We start from the raw sequence: 20,140 nt of genomic DNA on the forward strand, positions 1-20,140 counted from the left end.
AATACAAAGAAGCTAAGGCAAAGTCAGCTCAAATTAAATTTGACAATCTCTGAATTTTGAGTAGCTGTCAATTAAAAAGGAAAGCAGTTTTCTCAAAAAGCCTACACCTAACTGGTACAGACAGCAGCCAAACATCTATGCCCAAAGCTTTATTTGAAGACCACAATGAAACCTCAAATTGCCAAAACAGAAGTTTTGTACAAACTAACAAGTTAATTAGTACTTTGTATTCAGGTGTTTCTACTTACCTTTTCTTGGAGTATTGTACATCGAGCAGCAGATTTGTGTAGCTGTTGCTCCACAGACTTTTTTTCTTGCTTGACACTGGCAAGCTGAGTCTCCAAAATGCTTACTCTGGCCACCTAAAAAAGTAATGCTTTAGATATTCACTAAAAATCAGAAAGTCTCAAGATGCACTTCAAACAGATTAACCTGCTAAAGAAAATGGTTGAAAAACTTACAATAATGCAAAATTCTATCTTTACCAGCAATAACAAAATTAGCATCACCAATATTACTTTTAATTATTTTTACTGTTACACTTCCAAAATATCACACTAAACTGCTTACAGAACATCTGAGTGCCTCATTTTAATTACGCATAATGTCGGTTAGAAAATACATCTACAAATAAACATGCAAGTATTTCATGTTGATTTTTGAGAAAACCACCTTTTGCAACCAGAAACACTTGAGTACTTTATTATTGTGCCTTCTACTGCTGCTTTTCATGTTCCCTTTCACCTACGCTCAGCATCTCTGAGCCAGTCTTGAGGAGCATTCATGCCCAAGGATCTCCTGTTAATCATCTCTGTTTAAAGAGGAGCTTAGACCTTTAAGTAAATCATGATGATAAAGCTATACAACTGCAAAATATATTGTCAGTATTCAAACAAATGTCTGCTGCCATATACAGCACTTAAGAATCCAAACCAAGAAAGATGATGGATGGAAACAACATAACCACGCTGTAAAGGACCCTCTAGAAATGTGATGACATACTGAGCATTTTCACATGTGTTGCCTCTTCTTTGAAGCTGCATTTGCAGTGGGCAAAACAGCTGGGTAGAATATATGTGATCATCAGCTAGGTAGGTGGTCCAGGCCAAGTGCCTTTTTCAAATCACAAACTAAGCCAGACACAATACATAAATATCCAGATGCTGTAAGATTCATATTTGATGACCTAGTGAAAATGTATGTAGGCTCATTGCTAACACAGTATACACCATATAACACGTGAAATACTGGATATATCAAGATTCAATGTTGGACTAATACAAATGTTTTGCAAATCACAACTGAAAGTGCAAAGAGAAATAAAAAGGAAAGGATTACCGATGACCGTAAAGAATCAGTATCATTAGATCCCCTGAAGAATAGAATAAACTTGAACCAACAGATACCCTATCCACAGCCCTCTTAAAATATATTCTTTTCCAAGTGTGGAAGTTAAAATCATGGTGATTTCTCAAGGTATGCAATGATGACCAAATGTTCACAGCACAGATGTGCTCTGTGGCCACATTTCTGAAACATGCCCTAGAGGTCATCATCTCCTGATGTAATGTCCCATCACTGCAAAGGTCAAGGATATGGAGCCTTCTTTGGGGGTGGGGAAAAGCTGCTGACAATTTACTTAAATATGATCAACTTGACATATGAAAAACCGTGTCTGCTATGAGCACATGAACATAAAAGATGGCCCATCCTCGTATTACTGCACATTTAGAAGTGTAATCATAACAGACTATGCATAACCATGGTATGGAGAGTTACAGTCTGTCTTCAGCTTCCACAAAAAAAAAAAAATCAAATGAATAAAAAAGTTCAGTAACTGCTCAAAAACACCTTTAGGGAAAAATATGGACTCAAACCAACCCAAGAGAATGCTAGTTCTTACAAAAGATAGAATAAAATCATTTGTAACAGTCTCCGAGATATGATGGGCGGAATTGGTGGAAACCAGGAAGATGGACTTCCAAAACAAACTTGAGGTCCCCTGAACCACATTTTTCAAAAGGACAGATGCAACAGCATCTCAGTCATTAAAGTTCAGGTCTCATGTTGGAAACCAATTATTTACCAAGGACCAAAGATGAGGAATCTTCTTCAGAAACCATTTCACCAATCTGTTCTGCTCTGGTACCCTACTTTCCATCAGATTAAACAGGCTGAGAAGGAAGATATCTTTTACCTGAGAGTGGAATAAGAAGCCTGGCTGTTCAAGGCAAAGACAAAGGTTTACAAAGAGGAGGAAGGAAGATGCAAACAATAGTTTACTACAACTCTGGATCTCCCAACTGTCCAGTCAATTATTTGCACACCACAGGGTGCTTTAAGACCACATTATATAAGTGAGATAGGATGATATCTGATCATGTTTGTGGTTTTCACCAAGTTTGGTTGCTGAAGAAGGCTTTGGCCGAAACTGATCCTGTGCGGTCTATATCGTTCTCTTTACGTTTTTCAGTAGATCTGCTGTCGGATGGCTTACCAAAGCCATATCGGAATTCGAGGACTGCAAATGGAAATATCTGGCTACAATAAGGGCCTGATGATGAATAGTTCTGGAGTTAAAGCACAGAAGCAACAATGAGGGACGTCATGGTCTGGGCCTAAACAAGTGATGCAGTAAGACTGGAAGTCCCGGTGTGGTATTTGCTTTTCACAGGTGAGACAATTATTAATTTTTTCTGACATCGGTTAGTGCAAGGAAAAAAGAAACCACAATGGGGTACTTAGCTTTTGAAGACTTCAACTTCAATTTGGAAACAAAACTCAGGTAGTGGCCCACCGGCACTCGTGCGGACTACTTCTGCTTTGCGCTCCATGGCAAGAAAGACTGATGTAATGGCATTGGATGCCTTCCTTTATACCACTGAAGACATGACGTCAGTTCTCAAGCGACAGTGACCGACACAGAAATACTAAGTCGCTGGCATTCTGGCCAGCTGAGGGCTACCCTGGCAGGGATAACCCAAATGTGATGACTACAACAATGAAACACGAAGAACATCTACACCTCAAGACTGATCAAACAGTACGACTCTCTTGAGCTACTCCCATGTCCAATTAATTATAGGGAAAACCCACTACCACATCATAGCTGAGTATAGGTCCCCCACCATGAACCAGAACATCTTGTTCATGGGTGATTTTAACTATCCTTCCATCGAGTGGGAAACACACATGACCATAAACATGCTACTTCAGAGGTTTTTGGAGTTGCAAATGCTCTGGAGCAGCTAGTCAGCACTCCCACAAGGGGCTCAAACATCCTGGACATAGTACTCACTAACACAGGAGAAGACTGCACTCCCTTGTGTGTGAGGTCCTAACTGGTAAGATCTGATCATAAATCAGTCTCATTTGATGTAATTATAAGGCCAGAAACCCCATTAGGTTTAAAAACACTTAAGAATTTCTCCAGGTCAAACTACCTCCTACTAAGCAATGGTATAGGAAGTTTCAAAACCCCCCCCAAGCACAGATAATATGGGCTCCCATGCACAGATGTACACCAATGCCCTGTATAACCACTTAAACCATTGTACAAAATCAGCTGTACCTGACTGGATTAAAACCAGGGCTTTCCAAAAAAAAACAAGCTGCCCTGGTAGACCCCTCGAACAAACAGGCTATACAACAAATGTCCAAGAACAAGAAGGAAACTTGCTCAGCATAGGAAAAAAATTCTCTCTCTAGTTTAAACAAACAAATTAAGAGATCTGGTCAAGTCCTCCAAAGCTAATTACAAAGCAAAAATAGCCTACCTAGCCAAGGATAATCACAAGGCATTCTTTCACTAAGTCCAAATTCGAAAAAAGGGAATACCCAGGTATGCTCTGAACTGGTTGTGGATGGCACCACTCATACTTAACAAGAGTTAATAGCCAACCTGCTAGCTGACAGATTTGGAGCAAACTTTACCACTGTGTTCCCACCTATCATCCCCCAAAGTATACCCACCACCATTCCTCGCCCTATTATCTCAAGGCAGCAGGTCATCTCTGTGCTCTCCAAGGCCAAAAACGCATCAATAGGACCAGACAACAACCTGTTACCTTTTAAAGAACTTGAAACATGACCTAGCAGACCCATTTGGATCTCTGTTTAACCACAGCCTGCGAACTGGCTAAGTTCAGATGGCAATGACGACAGCAACAATAGGCCCTCTGCACAAAGGGAGACCATCATAAGCTTGATTAACCTCATCTGTATGGCCCCAGAAAGAATTATGGACCTTATCAACAAGGACATAGGTAATCTCTAAACTCTGGACCCGACCCAGTTCAGATTCATTAAGGGTAGATCATGCCTGTTAAAACTGGTTGATTTCTTTGAAAAAGTCACCAGGCCCTGGATGAGGGCAAGACAGTGCATATTTCCTATCTTCACCTAGCCAAGACATTTGACACAATCCCCCACTCCGGTATTATAGAAAAACTCTCCCAACTAGAAATTAACCCCTACATCACTAGGTAGGTAGTCAGCTGGCTCACCGACAGGACACATACCGCCAAAGTGTGTGACCAACTCAAAAGACCAGTTGCCAGTGGCTACACCACAGGGTTCTGTTTTGGGCCCTTTACTACTCAGAATTTATTTCTCAGACAGACGTCTGGGCAAATGTGGACAGCCTGTGGTAGACCAAGTTCTCTCAGGATTGCAAATTGGGAGCAATCACTGAGACCGCAATGATGTTACTATACTGCAGAAAGGGTTAACACAGACAAATGACTGGTGCCAAAGCCACGGATTAAAGTTAAATGTAAAAAAATGCATTGTTATTTCCTTTGGGAAAGCTAACATCCCTGCTAATTACATTATCGACAGCACCCCCCCTAAGTGTGGAACCAGTGATATATGATATGGGTACTCAGGTTGATAGAAATCTGAATTTCAGCCACCACATACAGTACAGTTGTGTACACTTACCATAAATGTAGATGTTCGAGTGTATTCACTGTTGCAGTCATTACATTTGGGTAATCTGCTGGCAGGTTGCCCTCAGTTGGCCTGAATTCCAAAGCCTTGGGTCCTGCATCGGTTGCCGTCTCCTCTTCCATGATGTCAGGTTGTCAGGGGTATAAAACATGCAGCCGACACAATTTTCTTTAGTTTTTCTTGCCCCAGATGTCAGGTGCTCATAAAAAGGTAGCAAAAATATATGTATATGTATATATACATGCATCAATATAAACTTTACCTTCATCTACAAGCAAATACACCACATAGGTTGTAGAAGATAGAGAAGGAAAGATAAACTCCAGAAAGACAGGGTGATGGCGGGTGGGTAACCTGGACTGCAACAGTAAATACACTCGAACATCTACATTTATGGTAAGTGTACACAACTGTACTATGTTCTTTGTGTTTCACTGTTGCAGTCTTTACATTTGGGTAGAATACAAAAGCTATGGTTGGGAGGCTGGAGCTAAACAGCATTAGGTGCGGCTATAAGGCCCTACAGAACTGCAGTGGCAAAGCCTGCCCTGGACTTAGAGTAGAGAGGCAAATGATAACGCTTTGTAAAGGTGTGAACAGAACTCCAAGTAGCAGCCTCTAGAATGTCTTTGGTTGGTACTCCTCTGAGAAAGGCTGCTGAAGTAGCTGCAGCACTGGTGAAATGTAACCTAATGCCCTTGGGCACAGGTTTACCATGCTGTAAGTAGCAGAAATGGATGCAGTGGCTTATTCACTTTGAAACTGTCTGCTTTGAAATAGCCTTTCCTTCTGATCCTACAGCATATGTCACTAGCAATTGCTCAGTTCTTCTTAGAGCTTTAGCTCTGCTCAAGTAGAATCTTAGCTGTCTGTGTATGTCCAAGGAATGCAGAATTCTCTCCCCCTTGTTCTGCGGATTTGGATAAGAGGTTGGCAGATTAATTGTTTGGTTAAGAGCCACAATGGAAACCACCTTAGGCATAAATGTTGGATTTGTCCTCAGAAACACCCCGTCTGGGTAAAATATGATAAAAGGCTCTACAGCCACGAGGGCCCGTAGCTCTGAAACTCTTCTTGCTGAAGTAATTGCTAGTAGCAGAGCTGTTTTCCATGATAAGAACTTTATATCAGCGATAGCAGCTGGTTCAAATGGGGGCAGGGTGAACTTTTCCAACACATAATTGAGGTCCCATGCAGGTAATGGTGATCTTCAGGGAGGCCTTAAATTTTTGGCTCCTAAGATACTGCTTTAGTAAAGGATGAGAAAAGATTGGTGGCTCTGTATTGTAATGAGCCAAAATGGCAGAGGCATGGATTTTAACTGATGAGAAAGATGGGCCTTTGTCAAGCATCTCAGTTAAGTATTGTAATATCTGAGGAATATTTGGTTCTGCAGTATCAGTTCCTTGTGCTTGATTCCAAGCACAGAATCTCTTCCATTTATCAGCACAAGATTTTCTAGTACTAGGCCTTCTGGCTTCCAAAATGACATCCATCACAGCTTTACTGAGAGGTGTTGTTTATATAACTACATAATCAGCCATGCTGTCAGGTTCAGTGTCTGGAGTTGATTGTGCAGGATCTGATTGTTTTGCTGGGACAGTAGTTGAGGTCTTTGAGGTAAGGTTCAAGCTGGGTACTGAGACAAGTTCCTTAGGATTGGGTACCAGTATTGGTAGGGCCAGTCCGGGGCAATTAGTATCATCTTTGGTTTCTCTTGTCTGACTTTTAGGACCACCTTGGGAAGAAGAGGCAGAGGAGGAAAGGCGTAAACTGATAGGTTTTTCCAACTGAAGGATAAGGCATCCACTTTCCATGCTTGTTTGTGATAAGTTCTTGTGCAGAATCTTTTCAATTGATAATTTTGAGAAGTGGCAAATAGATCTATGACTGGGTACCCCCATTTCTCTATTATCATGTAAAGACTTGTGGATTTAGTTTCCACTCGTGAGGATCCACAAGGTTTCTGCTTAAATCATCTGCCAGAGTAATTTGCATTCCTGGCAGGAATTGAGCTTGAAGATGTATTTGGTAGGTCAAAGCTGTGTCCCACAGTGCCATGGCTAATCTGCAATGGGGGTAAGTGTGTGTGCCCCCTTGCTTGTTTATATACCACATGACCGTGGTGTTGTCCGTCTTTACCAGTAGTTGTCCTGGATGAAGTAAGTCCTTGAAGGCTGTTAGGGCATTTTGAACAGCTAACATCTCTTTCTGGTTGATATGTAGATGCATTTGTCTTGGGGTCCATATGCCCTGAATGCATCTTACTGCCATGTGGGCCCCCCCAGGCATAATCTGATGCATCTGTTGTTAAGGTTTAGCTGCAGGGGGTAGAGTGAAGGCCCGTCCCATGTTTTGGTGACATGCCTTTGCCCACCATAGAAACTCCTGTTGTAGGCAGGGAATGAGAGGAATCATTGTTTCCAGACTGTGACAATGTTGACTCCATAAACTTTTTAGGTACCATTGAAGTTTCCTCATATGCGGTCTTGCATATGGAATCAGTAGGCTGCAGGATGCCATGAAGCCCAAAGCCTGCAGAATTTGTCTTGCAGATAACTGTTTTTTTTGCCATCAGTTTGAAGTAAGTAATCAGTTGCCTTTGCTTGTCTGGCGTGAGGTAAGCCATCTGGGCAGTTGTATTCAAGCTTGCACCCAGGAATGTTATCTTTTGAGAGGGTACCAGTTGTGATTTCTTTTCATTCACTGTGTACCCTAGGCATGTTAGAAGCCTTTTCACAAATGCCAGGTGTCGAAGAAGAAAGTACAGTTTTGTACCTACCATAAATGTAGATGTCCGAACAGGATAGCATCTGCAGTCATAACAAATGGGTTGTCCTGTCATCAGGCAGCCCTTCGGTCGGCCGGATTCCAAAGTCTGGGTCTGGCTTCGGCTGATGTCGCACTTCACCCGACGTCATCTCTGCTGGTCTTCGGGTATAAAGGCATCAGCCGACGCCATTTTCCTCAGTGTTTCTTGCCCCAGATGCCAGTCGCCCTCTAGGAAAGCTAAATTTTGGATAAATGCCAATGTTTCCAAAATAGTAGAAGGCAAACACAAAAAATAAGCATGTATGTACATATATACAAACAAATACACCATAAGAGACTCCCCCCCAGCTAGCTATTAGGAGGGTAAATACCCTAGGAGTACCACAGAGGGGAAGGAGGGTGGGTAATCCTGACTGCAGATGCTATCCTGTTCGGACATCTACATTTATGGTAGGTACAAAACTGTACTATGTCCTTCAAGGATGCATCTGCAGTCATAACAAATGGGTAGAATACCATAGCCAAACTAGGGCAGGAGGAAGAAGAATTATGGTGTAGTTAGGATCCCTTGCAATACAGCAGTGGCAAACCCTGCTCGGGATCTAGAGTATAGAGGTAAATTATAATGCTTGGCAAATGTATGCACTGAGGTCCAAGTAGCCGCCTCAATAATGTCCTTGGTTGCCACTCCTCGTAAGAAAGCTGTGGTAGTGGCTGTAGCCCTTGTAGAATGAGGTCTTATGTTCTGTGGAACTGGTTGTCCATGGTAGGAGTAACAGAATCTTATGCAATTTCCTATCCATTTGGAGATTGTCTGTTTGGAAATTGCTTTTCCTTCCCTTCCTGTTGCATAGGCTACTAAAAGCTGGTCAGTTTTTCTGTTACTTTTGGTTCTGTCCAGGTAATAGCGTAACTGTCTATGTACATCCAAGGTATGCAGCAGCCTTTCCCCCCTGTTCTGTGGATTGGGAAAGAAGGTAGGTAGGTGGATTGCCTGGTTTAAAGACACTCTGGATACCACCTTAGGCATAAATGTAGGATTAGTTCTCATGGACACTCTATCTTGATGGAAGATTAGGAAGGGTTGTACTGCCATTAAGGCCTGTAGTTCGAAACCCTCCTTGCTGAAGTAATTGCCAGTAGGAAAGCAGTTTTCCATGATAGGTGTTGAAGATCTGCTGTTGCTGCTGGTTCAAATGGAGGGAGTGTCAATTTTTCTAGCACAAAGTTCAAGTCCCATGCTGGTAATGGTGGTTTCCTAGGAGGTTTTACATTCTTGATCCCTCTGAGGAATTGCCTGAGTAGAGGATGCGAAAAGACAGGTGGATCGAAGCTGTATTCTGCGGAAATAGCTGATGCATGTATCTTGATGGAGGAATAGGACAGGCCCGTATGTAGAAGCTCTGCCAAGTACTCCAGGATGTTAGCAATATCTATGTTCGACACATCTTTTCCTCTTTCAGTACTCCAAATGACAAACCTTTTCCATTTTCCTGCATAGTTCCTTCTTGTTGAAGGTCTGCGGGCTTCAAGGGTAATGTCTTTAACCCTTTGGGATAAGTCTGGGTTAGTTGCTGTTATGTGATGTTCCAGGCAGTCAGTTGCAAGGTTTTTAGGTTTGGGTGCATGATGTTGTAGTTGTTCTGAGTTAACATCAAAGGCATCAGGGGTATTGACCACATTCTCCCCTGAGACATGCTCCTCAGCAAAGGATACCAGTGTTGTCTTGGCCAATTTGGAGCGATCAGAATTATCCTTGGACGTTCCTCTTTGATTTTCAGTAGTACCTTGTGCATCAAAGGAAGAGGTGGAAATGCATATGCTGTCAGGCCTTTCCAACTGAAGGATAGAGAGTCCACATTCCATGCAAGTGGGTGGCATGTCCTTGCGCAGAATTTTTTGAGCTGGTGATTGAGTGGGGATGCGAATAGGTCTATTTCTGGCATTCCCCATTTCTTTGTGATGGCCTTGAAGATGTCCGGGTGTAGCATCCATTCGTGAGCATCCGAGGTGGTTCTGCTTAACATGTCTGCTAGGGTGTTTTCTTTTCCCGGCACAAATATTGCCTGTAACTGGATGTTGTAGCTCAGAAACATATTCCAAAGTTCCAGAGTCATTCTGCATAGGGGGTATGAATGAGTGCCTCCCTGTTTGTTGATGTACCACATGACTGTGGTGTTGTCTGTCCTTATCATTAAATGGCCTTCTTTGAGGAATGGTCTGAATTTCTGGATTGCTAGTTTTACTGCCAGCATTTCTTTTTGGTTTATGTGCAGGTGCAGCTGGTCTGGAGTCCACAATCCTTGTATGCACTTGTCCAACATGTGCGCCCCCCAGCCTAGGTCTGAGGCGTCCATTGTGATGGTTTGGTTTGCTTGAAAGTTGTGGAAGGGCAAGCCTGGGTTTGACTGGCATGCTTGAGCCCACCATAGGAACTCTTGTTTCAGGCATGGGATTAGTGGGATTTCGGTTTCTAAGCTGTGCCTGTGTTGAGACCATAAATTCTTTAGGTACCACTGTAGCTTTCTCATATGCAGTCTGGCATGGGGGACCAGGATTATGCATGATGCCATGAAGCCCAAGGCCTGCAGTACTTTTCTTGCTGTTAAGTTTGTTCTGCTTTGTTAATGCCAAGAAGTAAAGAGGGAGTTGTTCTTGTTTTTCTGCAGTTAGGAATGCCATTTGTTTTACTGTGTCCAATTCCGCACCCAAGAATGTTCTTGTCTGGGATGGTATCAGTCTTGACTTTTTTAAATTGACTGTGTATCCCAGGGCTTGTAGTAAGCAAATGACTCTGTAAATCTGTTGTCAGCTTGCTTTTGTTGTCCGCTTGTAACAGGCAGTCGTCCAGGTATGGATAAATTTGGATTCCCTGTAGCCTGCAATGAGCGGTTACTGATGCCAGGCATTTTGTGAATACTCTGGGCGCAGTAGATAAGTCAAAGGGCAATGCTGAGAATTGATAATGCTCTGATCCTGCAAGAAATCTGAGGTATCTTCTGCAATTTGGTCGTATGGGGACGTGCAGGTATGCCTCCTTGAGATCTAGAGTTACCAGCCAACACTTCTTGCCCAGCATGGGAAGAAGTTGCTGTAGGGTCAGCATTTTGAATTTTGGGACAATGATGTATGTGTTTAAGACGGACAGGTCGAGAATAGGTCTCCAACTTTTCTCTTTTCTTGGTACTAGGAAGAGTCTGGAGTAGAATCCTTTGCCCTGTTGTGTTATTGGTACTCTTTCCACAGCTCTCATCTTTGTTAATTGAGCTATCTGCTTTAGAGCTTCTGTTTTTTGATTTGGAGGTAGGTTTGGCATTCCTCTTTTTACTGGTAAGGTGTGGAAGTGGAACCTGTAGCCTTGGTCTATGGTTTGCAAAATCCACTTGTCTTTTGTGATATAGTGCCAATTTTTCGAAAATAAGGCTAACTTTCCGCCTAATGGTGCTGCTATTTGCTCCCTGGTAGGCGGTGACAGAGCCAAGTCACTGTGATTGTCCTGTTGCAGTGGCAGTGGTTGTGTCTGTGCCTCGCTGGTTATATCCTTGCCACTGGCGTCCTCTATAGGCACCTCCTCTGGACTGATTTCTGCCTCTAGAGCGTCTATTCCTGCCTCTGAGATTTTGAGGAGTCTGGAAAGGACCAATTTTTGGCAGGCCAGTTCCTGCTAAACCTTGGGGGCTGAACCTGTAAGAAATCCTTAACTGTTTGTACAGATTTTGCCTTCTCTTCCATTTTCTTCATTACTTGCTGAGCAGGGGTACCAAATAGACTGGCCTTATCCATAGGAGCATCTAACAGCTTTGCTTTAACATGATCCGGCAAGACCTGTTCTTTCAACCATGCATGCCTTCTTATCACTGTGCCAGTCATGGCTGATCTAAATGAAGCCTCCAGTGCATCATAGCCACATTTTAAAGAATGGTTACTAACCTGCTGAATGTTATTCACCATTTCTAAAACATATTTCTTATCTAAGGAGTCATCAGAGGACAGCTTTTTTACTTTTTCTGACATTGGCTGAGGCAAGAAAGAGTCCCCAACGGGGTACTTAGCTTTTTAGAAGTCTTCGAAGTAGTATTCGGTAGTAGTAATCTCTGGATCTGACCGACCGGCACTTGCGAACAGCTTCTGCTTCGGCCACGCGCAAGAAAGACTGAGGAAAATGGCGTCGGCTGATGCCTTTATACCCGAAGACCAGCAGAGATGACGTCGGGTGAAGTGCGACATCAGCCGAAGCCGGACCCAGACTTTGGAATCCGGCCGACCGAAGGGCTGCCTGACGACAGGACAACCCATTTGTTATGACTGCAGATGCATCCTTGAAGGACATCGTCCTTGTTCTCTGCTTGAATGAGACAGTCGTCCAAGTAAGGGTATATGTGTATACTTCTTTGTCTGCAAAATGAAATTACTGGTGCCAGGCACTTTGTAAAGACCCTGGGCACAGTAGATAAGCCAAAGGGCAGTGCAGAGAATTGGTAATGCATTAAGCCAGCCTTGAATCTGAGGAATCTTCTGCACAATTGTCTTATTAGGACATACAGGTATGCCCCTTTTAGGTCTAATGTCACCAGCCAAGCATTCTAGCCTAGCATGGGCAGAAGCTGCTGCAAAGTCAGCATTTTGAATTTTGGAATGTCCAGGTATGTGTTCAAAATCGATAAATCCAGTATAGGCCGCCAGGCCTTATCCTTTCTGGGTACCAAGAACAGTCTTGAGTAAAAACCTCGTCCTTTTTCCTGTTCTGGTACTGGCTGAATGGCCCCCATATCCATGAGGGACATAACCTGTTTCTGTGCCTCTGCCCATTGCTTTTTGGCAGATCTGGCCAACCATTTGCCATTGGCAGAGTGTGGAAATGGAATCTGTATCCCTGTGATACTATGTTTAGTACCCACTTGTCCTGGGTTATTAACTGCCAATTTTGAACAAAAAGTGCTAATTTTCCCCCTAAGAGTGCTGCCAAAAGATAAGTGCTTGGTGTAGGCAGAGGGAAGTCATTGGGACTCTTTTCTGTAGGTATGTGCTTTTTCTCCTCCAGATTTGGAGGTAGAAGCGCCCCATTGCTTTGACCTGTATGAATCTTGCACCTGGTATCTGGAACCCTTAGGGCGTCTGGATTTGCCCCTTTGAGCTCTGACACAGGAAAGGACCAAATTTTTGTAGGCCACTGTCTACTGAATCTTGGTGGCTGCACTTGTAAGAAGCTTTTAACAGTTTGTATAGACTTAGCTTTGTCTTCCGTTTTCTTTAAAACCTCTTCTGCCTTAATATCAGAGTATGATGCTGTAAAGGTGCATCTAGCAATTTTGCTTTAACATGATCAGGCAAATTTTGTTCTTTTAGCCAGGCATGCCTCCTAATTACAGATCCAGTAACTGTGGCCCTGCAGGAGGCCTCTAAAGAATCAAAATCACATTGCAAAGTATGCTTTCCAACCTGTTTAGCTTTATGCAATAATTCCTGCAATTCTTTATTTTCTGCGCATTCAGAAATCAACATCATTTTCTGTTTCAGCAATCCCATAACATGTTGCTGATACTGAAGCACATGAAATTGACAGTTTAAGGCCCTGATTGCCAAGGTTGCAAATGTATAAACCTTTTTTCCCCATCTGTCCAGTGCCCCTGAATCTCTGTCAGAGGGGGTAGGATTTTTTGCTGTTGAGGCCTTAACTCCCTTTGGACCCTGTGAAATAGTTTTAGGATCAGTAGCAGGGTTTCTAAATAAGAATTTATGAGAGTCAGGAGAGTCAGAGACCCTGTAATATCTGCCAAGCTTATTGGGAGCCGGAGGTAAGGAGTCAGGGGTCAAGTTTGACTCTGAAAACACATCATTCACAATGTCTAAAACAGGGGGAATGGCTAAAGGCCTGTGCTGAGGGAGAAGAAGAAAATCCCCAAGTCTCCTTTTTGATTCTGAGAAATCTTGACTCTCCCAGTGAAAATGCTCCCTCAAAGTATGCAAGTTTTCTTCAAAAGAATAATCCTCAGGAGGAGATGCAGATGGTATAGACTCCTCTCCATCAGAATCCTCATAGGGAGGTATAGATAATTCCTGATCAGAAGAGGAATCAGAAGAAACAGAAACCTGATCTGAAGATTCATAATCAGTGTCTTGCCTAGGCCTCCTATCTGGAGGGGGATGGATACCCCTGATCAAGGTAATAAGGTCTTCAGCCATTTTGATCATCTGTTTTTTAGGCATAGAGGCCTGTGCACGTGGCTCAAGTGTCATTTTTTTAGTTTTTGAAGTTGTTTTTGTCTTTGGTTTTGATATACAAATGTTGAGGTCTGAATACACCCTCAGAAGCCGGTGCCTGCTCAGCGGCTCCAGATCCATCCGAGGTAGATACATCCATTGGTCCAATACCTTGAGTATCTTGCGGCATGCCAGACTCCACATGGATGTCGGTAGAGGCCTGCGACTCGAAGGTAGCGGGTATCAGGGGCTGTGAAAGCGCCTCACTGAGTACCGGCGACTGGCTTAGAAGAAGCTTTGTCATTGGTTTTGGATCTCGACTGCCTTTCTCTGTCCTTTTCTTTGTATTATTTGTGTACTCCGGTAGTCGGATTGCTATCAGACAACATTTCTGGGTAATTAAATCTGATTCCAAAATACTTTGAGGCAAAAACATACAGACGCTTAATAGTGCGTTGGTTAAATCTAGCACAAAACCGACAGCCAGGCACGTTGTGATCAGGGCCTAGGCAAGGAATACAGTATAAATGGAAATCCTTAAGAGGTGTTTGCTTCCCACAAGTAATACAATTATTAACTTTTTCTGACATCAGTATGGAGCAAGAAAAAAAGTTTCCGCAATGGGGTACTTAGCTTTAGTGAAGACTTCGGTTCTGAAACTCAAACTCAAATATTTCAGTAGTCGGCCGACTGACACTTGCGAAATGCTTCTGCTTCGGGCACCGTGCAGCAAGAAAGACTAAAGAAAATGGCGTTGGCTGCATGTTTTATACCCCTGATGACCTGACGTCATGAAAGAGGAGACAGCAACTGATGTAGGACCCAAGACTTTGGAATTCAGGCCAACTGAGGGCAACCTGCCAGCAAATTACCCAAATGTAATGACTACAACAGTGAAACACGAAGAACATCCACAGTGGTAAGGAAATCCTTCTATGTGGCACATCTCATAAGTAAAGGCATCATATCTAGATGTAAGAATGTTATTCCATTACACTTGGCCCTCATCAGATTGATAATAGAGTACAATGCTTCCTTTTGCATGTACCTCACCAGATACCTGCAACAGCTGGTTAGACCACAGAGATTTCTCACAAAAAAATACAGGGTACACAAAACAAGTCCTAAGCAGAAAGCCCTGTCACTGTAATCTTTCTCCTACAGGGTGCTACGGGGTGACCTGTGTCTGGCTTACAGGGCAGTCTCTCACATGGCCTTGACGGAAATGCTACACATTCATAAATCAAACTGCACAAGGATCAGTTGCTCCAGGGATCTTAACCTAGCCTATGACATGAACAAATCATGCTGGAGAGACAGATACATCTTTCAGAGACTGCCACTTCTGAGGAACAAGCTTCCAATTCATGTGAAACAGAGCCCCTCCCTAACCCTCTTCAAAGGCAACCTAGATCAATGGATAGGTGACTGCAATTTCATTCCTGTGGTGGCGCCCAAGTCCCTCATGGACACAGGCAGTCAGTATTAATTACCATAGACTCTGAACTTCAATCACCTAGCCACTGTGGGGCAACTTGAGATAAATATGGCTAGGCTTGTAACTAGGGACATTCTATAAACTTATGAACCTATGAAGGGATTCTACCATCATGCGTAGCACCTTTGTTGAAGTCGAAGGACAGAAGGAAAGGTCACATGGAAGCCAAGTACACTGAAGCTGCTACCAAAAGAACACCAAACTCCTTGTGCAACTAACAAATAGTGAAGGTGCTTCCAACATGTCTATCAATGTCATATTAAACCTTTGTGGAAGCAGGACTCAAAGGTAACCATGTAATACCTCACTCACATAACTGAAAGAAAGGTCAAAAATAGTTTAGAACTCTGACCACTACACACATCCCAAAACAGGACTACTCACATGAACCAGTATATTAATATGGTTTATTGTCCCCACGTGGGGAGGAATTAACACAGGAGACTGAAACTTGCCTATTAAACAGGCCAGAGAAAAAGATGGGTTAGCTCCAGGTTTAATATCTCTCGGAGCAGCACAAGGTATTTTTAACATTAGCCTAACCCTCTCCACTTGGCAGTTTGCTATGCACATTGTATCAACCTCTGCTACACATTTCTGGACCTTCAAACTGTCCAGAAATTTAGTGGTTTTGAGACTGCCACAAAACACAACCTCTGCTACACATTTCTGGACCTTCAAACTGTCCAGAAATTTAGTGGTTTTGAGACTGCCACAAAACACAACAAGACTTCTATTGTTCACAACATATGAACCCTGAAATGAGTGTTTAACAACAAAAACATGTTAATGGAATGCTTTAAACTCTGATGTGCCACAAACATGCTTTAATCCATCTATTTACATCTATTTAGTTTCTGTAGTAAATGAGTCTAAAACAATTGAGAAAAAACTTCATTAAAATGAATCCAATAAGAATGTTACAGAGTTAAGTGGGAACTTGATGCAGAGTTGCAAAAGATTTAAACAAAACACTAAAAAAAGTGAATTCCTTCCCATATCCAATTAAATGTACTTCTTGTCTTTGTTATTGTCTGGACAATGATATTTCAAACAGAAGACAAAGGCCAGCAAAACTGCCAACATACAAGAAATCACTTTAGGAAATTTCAAGCAAACAAACTATCCAAGTGATACAGCTAGACATTTTTAGGAAAATAAAAGTGCATTTTTAGCAGTAATGCCAGCAAAGAGTTCAGCTACACAACTATTGTTGAACTAAGCAGATCTGATGAAAGAGACTGTTGGTACAAATGTAGTCAGAACCACAATGTCAGTACAGAGAATTACTTAAGCTGAATAAAGGCGGGAGGGAAAATCAATTACACTGCATGGAAGGGACCATGTATTTATTTGACGTTTGTTAACTGGGTATATCCACCTGAGCTACAGCCCTTTTTCAGCGGACGTCCGGGGAGAAAAGCTCCACAATAATACACAGAAATTTTACAAAAATAACAGTTTGTGTGAACATTAGACTGAGAAGTGAAGTGTTGAATACACTTACAGACAATAATGCTGTTAATGGACAATGCACAGAGTTTGCTGAAAGCAGTTGAGAAGCTTTACAGTACACACCAGTTTATACATACAAAGAAGGAAGATAAGGTAGAGATATAAAATTCAGAGTTTGGGAAAGGTCCAGAAGTTTAGTGAGAAGGTGTAAGGTAAGAGAGGTAGAATGAGTGTGAGAGCCAGTAGTAGTGCAATTTAGCGGAAGTAGTGAGAAGAACAGTAATGAGGTTGTAGCGAGGTTAGGGAGATTGAAATCTGAGGGTGAGGGGTGAAGAAGTTCAAGCAGGGTTATTTCAGTGACATGTGCAAGTGTTAAGGAGGTATTCTTTAAGAGTTTTTTTGAATTCATGTTTGTGAGTTATTTTTCTGATGGTCAAGGGAAGCTTATTCCAGGACAGGGCAGGAGAGTAGCTGCATCAGAAGCCTGCAATGTCCAATGCAGTTTCTCAAACTTTCTGATCTACTGCATTATGGTGAAACACTCAGAGGGCACTGCAGCTGCAGTGTTGGTAGAACAGAAACTGACAAAAAGATCTGTACATTATTAGTCAGTGTTCACTGGACTTGACGCTGGAAAAGCAGCACAAGAGGAAGCAGCTATGTGAACCATTCATTTCAGCTGTCCAGTGTGGGTAGGAGTGTTATGAATATGGAAGGGCAGTACCTTTCACACCATCAAGGATGTAATAGAGAAAGGTATAAAATACAGCAGAAAATCCACCCTAACAATACAAGATGCACTGGGCACTTGGATAATAGTGCAGACATTAATGGAAAGTGCACAGAATTTCAGGCACTGCACAGTCTGCTCTGCAATGCTTTACACTGATGCACCAGGCATCAGGGACAGAAGAATGCACTTATGACACATAGTATGGTAGACATGTGCAACAAAAAAAAAAAAAAACACGCTGTTGGCATTCCAAATTACTGCAATGGCTTTGGCATGCGTTTCCCATCTTGTGTCATAAATTCACTTTGTTGCTTCAGAACACATATGACTTTAAAACAGCCCACAGCTTTACTGAATATGAGGAAATATATATATTTGTTACAGAAAAGCAAAATAAATTTATTACACCTGTTCAGCAACAAATTAGAATTTATTTACTTACCATAACTTGGCATCTGTGTTGTCTATTTTCATTCTTCCTCATGAATGCATTACAGAGCCGATCCTCAGATCCAACTCGGCTGCATTTACAAGATCTATAATCCAGATCTTGAGCTCCTCCCGCTACCCATAATGCTCTACTCCCTCCCTAACTCCTCAGATCGAGTTTGCTGCCTACTGCCCACTGTGTTTTAGAGACAGAACAGATACAAGAGAAGATAGAGGCTCAAATCTCGGACATAAAGGTTCCATTATCACCCAAAGATCTGTCTAAGAGTGATAAGGCCGGAGGATGGCTGGGAGGGAAGGTGAGGAAGAATGAAAATGGACAACATAGATGTCAAGTTACGGTAAGTACATAAGTTCTAAATCTGAATTTGTCCTTTTCATTCTTCCTCATGAATGGGTCAGAGTCCCCAGCTATGAAACTCTCGGGAGGCCCTCAAGGAAGGCCATGCCAGAGCATTGCCGAACCAAAGGAAGATCTGCTTCTGGAGACAATATCCAATTTGTAATGAGTACGAAGGTATGAGTCTTTGACCAAGTGGCTGCAGCACGTTCATCAATGGAGGCTCTTGATGAGAAGGCAGAGGAAGCAGCCATAGATCTAGTGGAATGAGCTCTAGGAGCATGAGGCAATTCCAAACCTTTTTGAGAATAAATTAGCGAAATACAATCAGTAATTCATTTAGCCAAAGTAGTTTTGGAAACTGCTTGACCTAAGCGGTTAGGGGAAAAGGATACAAACAGGATATATGACTTCCTGTACTTTTTTCTGTGAAGATAAAAATGTAGTTGTCTACGAACATCAAGATGATGCAGCATATATTCGTCCTTATTAGTAAAGTTTGGAAAGTAAACTGGCAATTGTACGGCCTGATTAATATTAGTCTCCTTGGACACTTTAGGCAGAAAGGAAGGGTTGGTTCATAGAGACAATGTATCTTTATGAAAAATAATGTAAGGAGGCCTAGTCGATAAGTCCTGGAGCAAGTGATTGCTACCAAAAATATTGTTTCCAAGAAAGAAACTTCATATCACATTTGTTTGCCAGTTCAAAGGGCTTCTGAGTCAACCCCTGGAGGACTACCATGAGATCCCAAGGAGGAGAGGGATCCTTTATTGGAGGTCGAAGGAGAAAAATTCCCCTCATGAAAGCTTTACATAATCTGGAAGCTTCCAGAAAAAAGGATTCTTTTCCAGTGTGAAAGTTGGATGTGGCTGCCAAATGAAGTTTAATAGTAGAAAAACTAGCCCCTTTCTGAAAGAGAGTATTAAAGAATGACCAAAGTAGGAGCTGAGAAAGGATCAATATTCTCTTTCGAAGCTCATACAGAGAATGTTTTTCCATTTGCTTCTGTAGACTTTCTTGGTGGAGGCCTTCTGGGAGGCCAAGATAATGTCCCGAAATGGGGAAGCAAGCCTGGACCATCTTACTATCACTGGAAATGGAGAAACCATGTGGTCAGCTTGAGGGCAAGGAGACTGAGATGTTGAATTTCTGATGGTTGAGATAGGAGATCCTGAGTGGGCTCCAGTATTCATGGCAGACATTTCAAGTGAGACCAGAGGAAGAGGAACCATACCAGTCAAGGCCAAAAGAGGGCAATGAGGATGACTGAACTCTTCAACTTGCTTGCTTTCTGTAGGAACCCTGGGATCAGTGAATGAGGGAAATAGGCATAAAGGAGACCTGGGGGATAATCGTGAATCACAGCATCCCTCAGTGACTCCCTCGGAGGGGGATCAGAGGAAAGTACTTGCTGCACTTACTGTTGAGGAGAGAAGCAAACAGGTCACAACAAGGCTGGCCCCAGCGGCTGAAAATCATATTTGGTAATATTTGATTGAGGGACCACTCATGAGGAATCAGAATGGACCTGCTGAGTCTGTCTGCCAGCGTGTTGGTTTTCCCCAGGATGTATGTTACGATTAGAAAGCGGTCTGAAGAGCTCGCCCACTCCTGGACCCTCTTGGCCTCTCTACACAACTGGTAGGAACAGGTTCCTCCTTGTTTGTTGATGTACCAGATTACTGACGTTGCCTGTGTGCACTGCAACATACTATAAGTGGAGAACGTCCTGAAAGGC

The 20,140-nt window shown here is 42.6% G+C and overlaps 1 protein-coding gene across 1 annotated transcript in view; it reads right to left on the reverse strand.

Moving 5' to 3' along the window:
• Positions 1-20,140, reverse strand: part of NIN (ninein) — a gene marked incomplete in the record, with an annotated part of 1,258,852 nt that overhangs the window by 272,722 nt on the left and 965,990 nt on the right. The window contains 1 exon segment of the mRNA XM_044074306.1: positions 249-362. Within this exon segment, the coding sequence (XP_043930241.1) occupies positions 249-362 (114 nt within the window).

The sequence above is a fragment of the Protopterus annectens genome, chromosome 6.part0 (assembly GCF_019279795.1).
Source record: "Protopterus annectens isolate FY-2018-M chromosome 6.part0, PAN1.0, whole genome shotgun sequence".
NCBI classification, from domain to species: Eukaryota; Metazoa; Chordata; order Ceratodontiformes; family Protopteridae; genus Protopterus; species Protopterus annectens.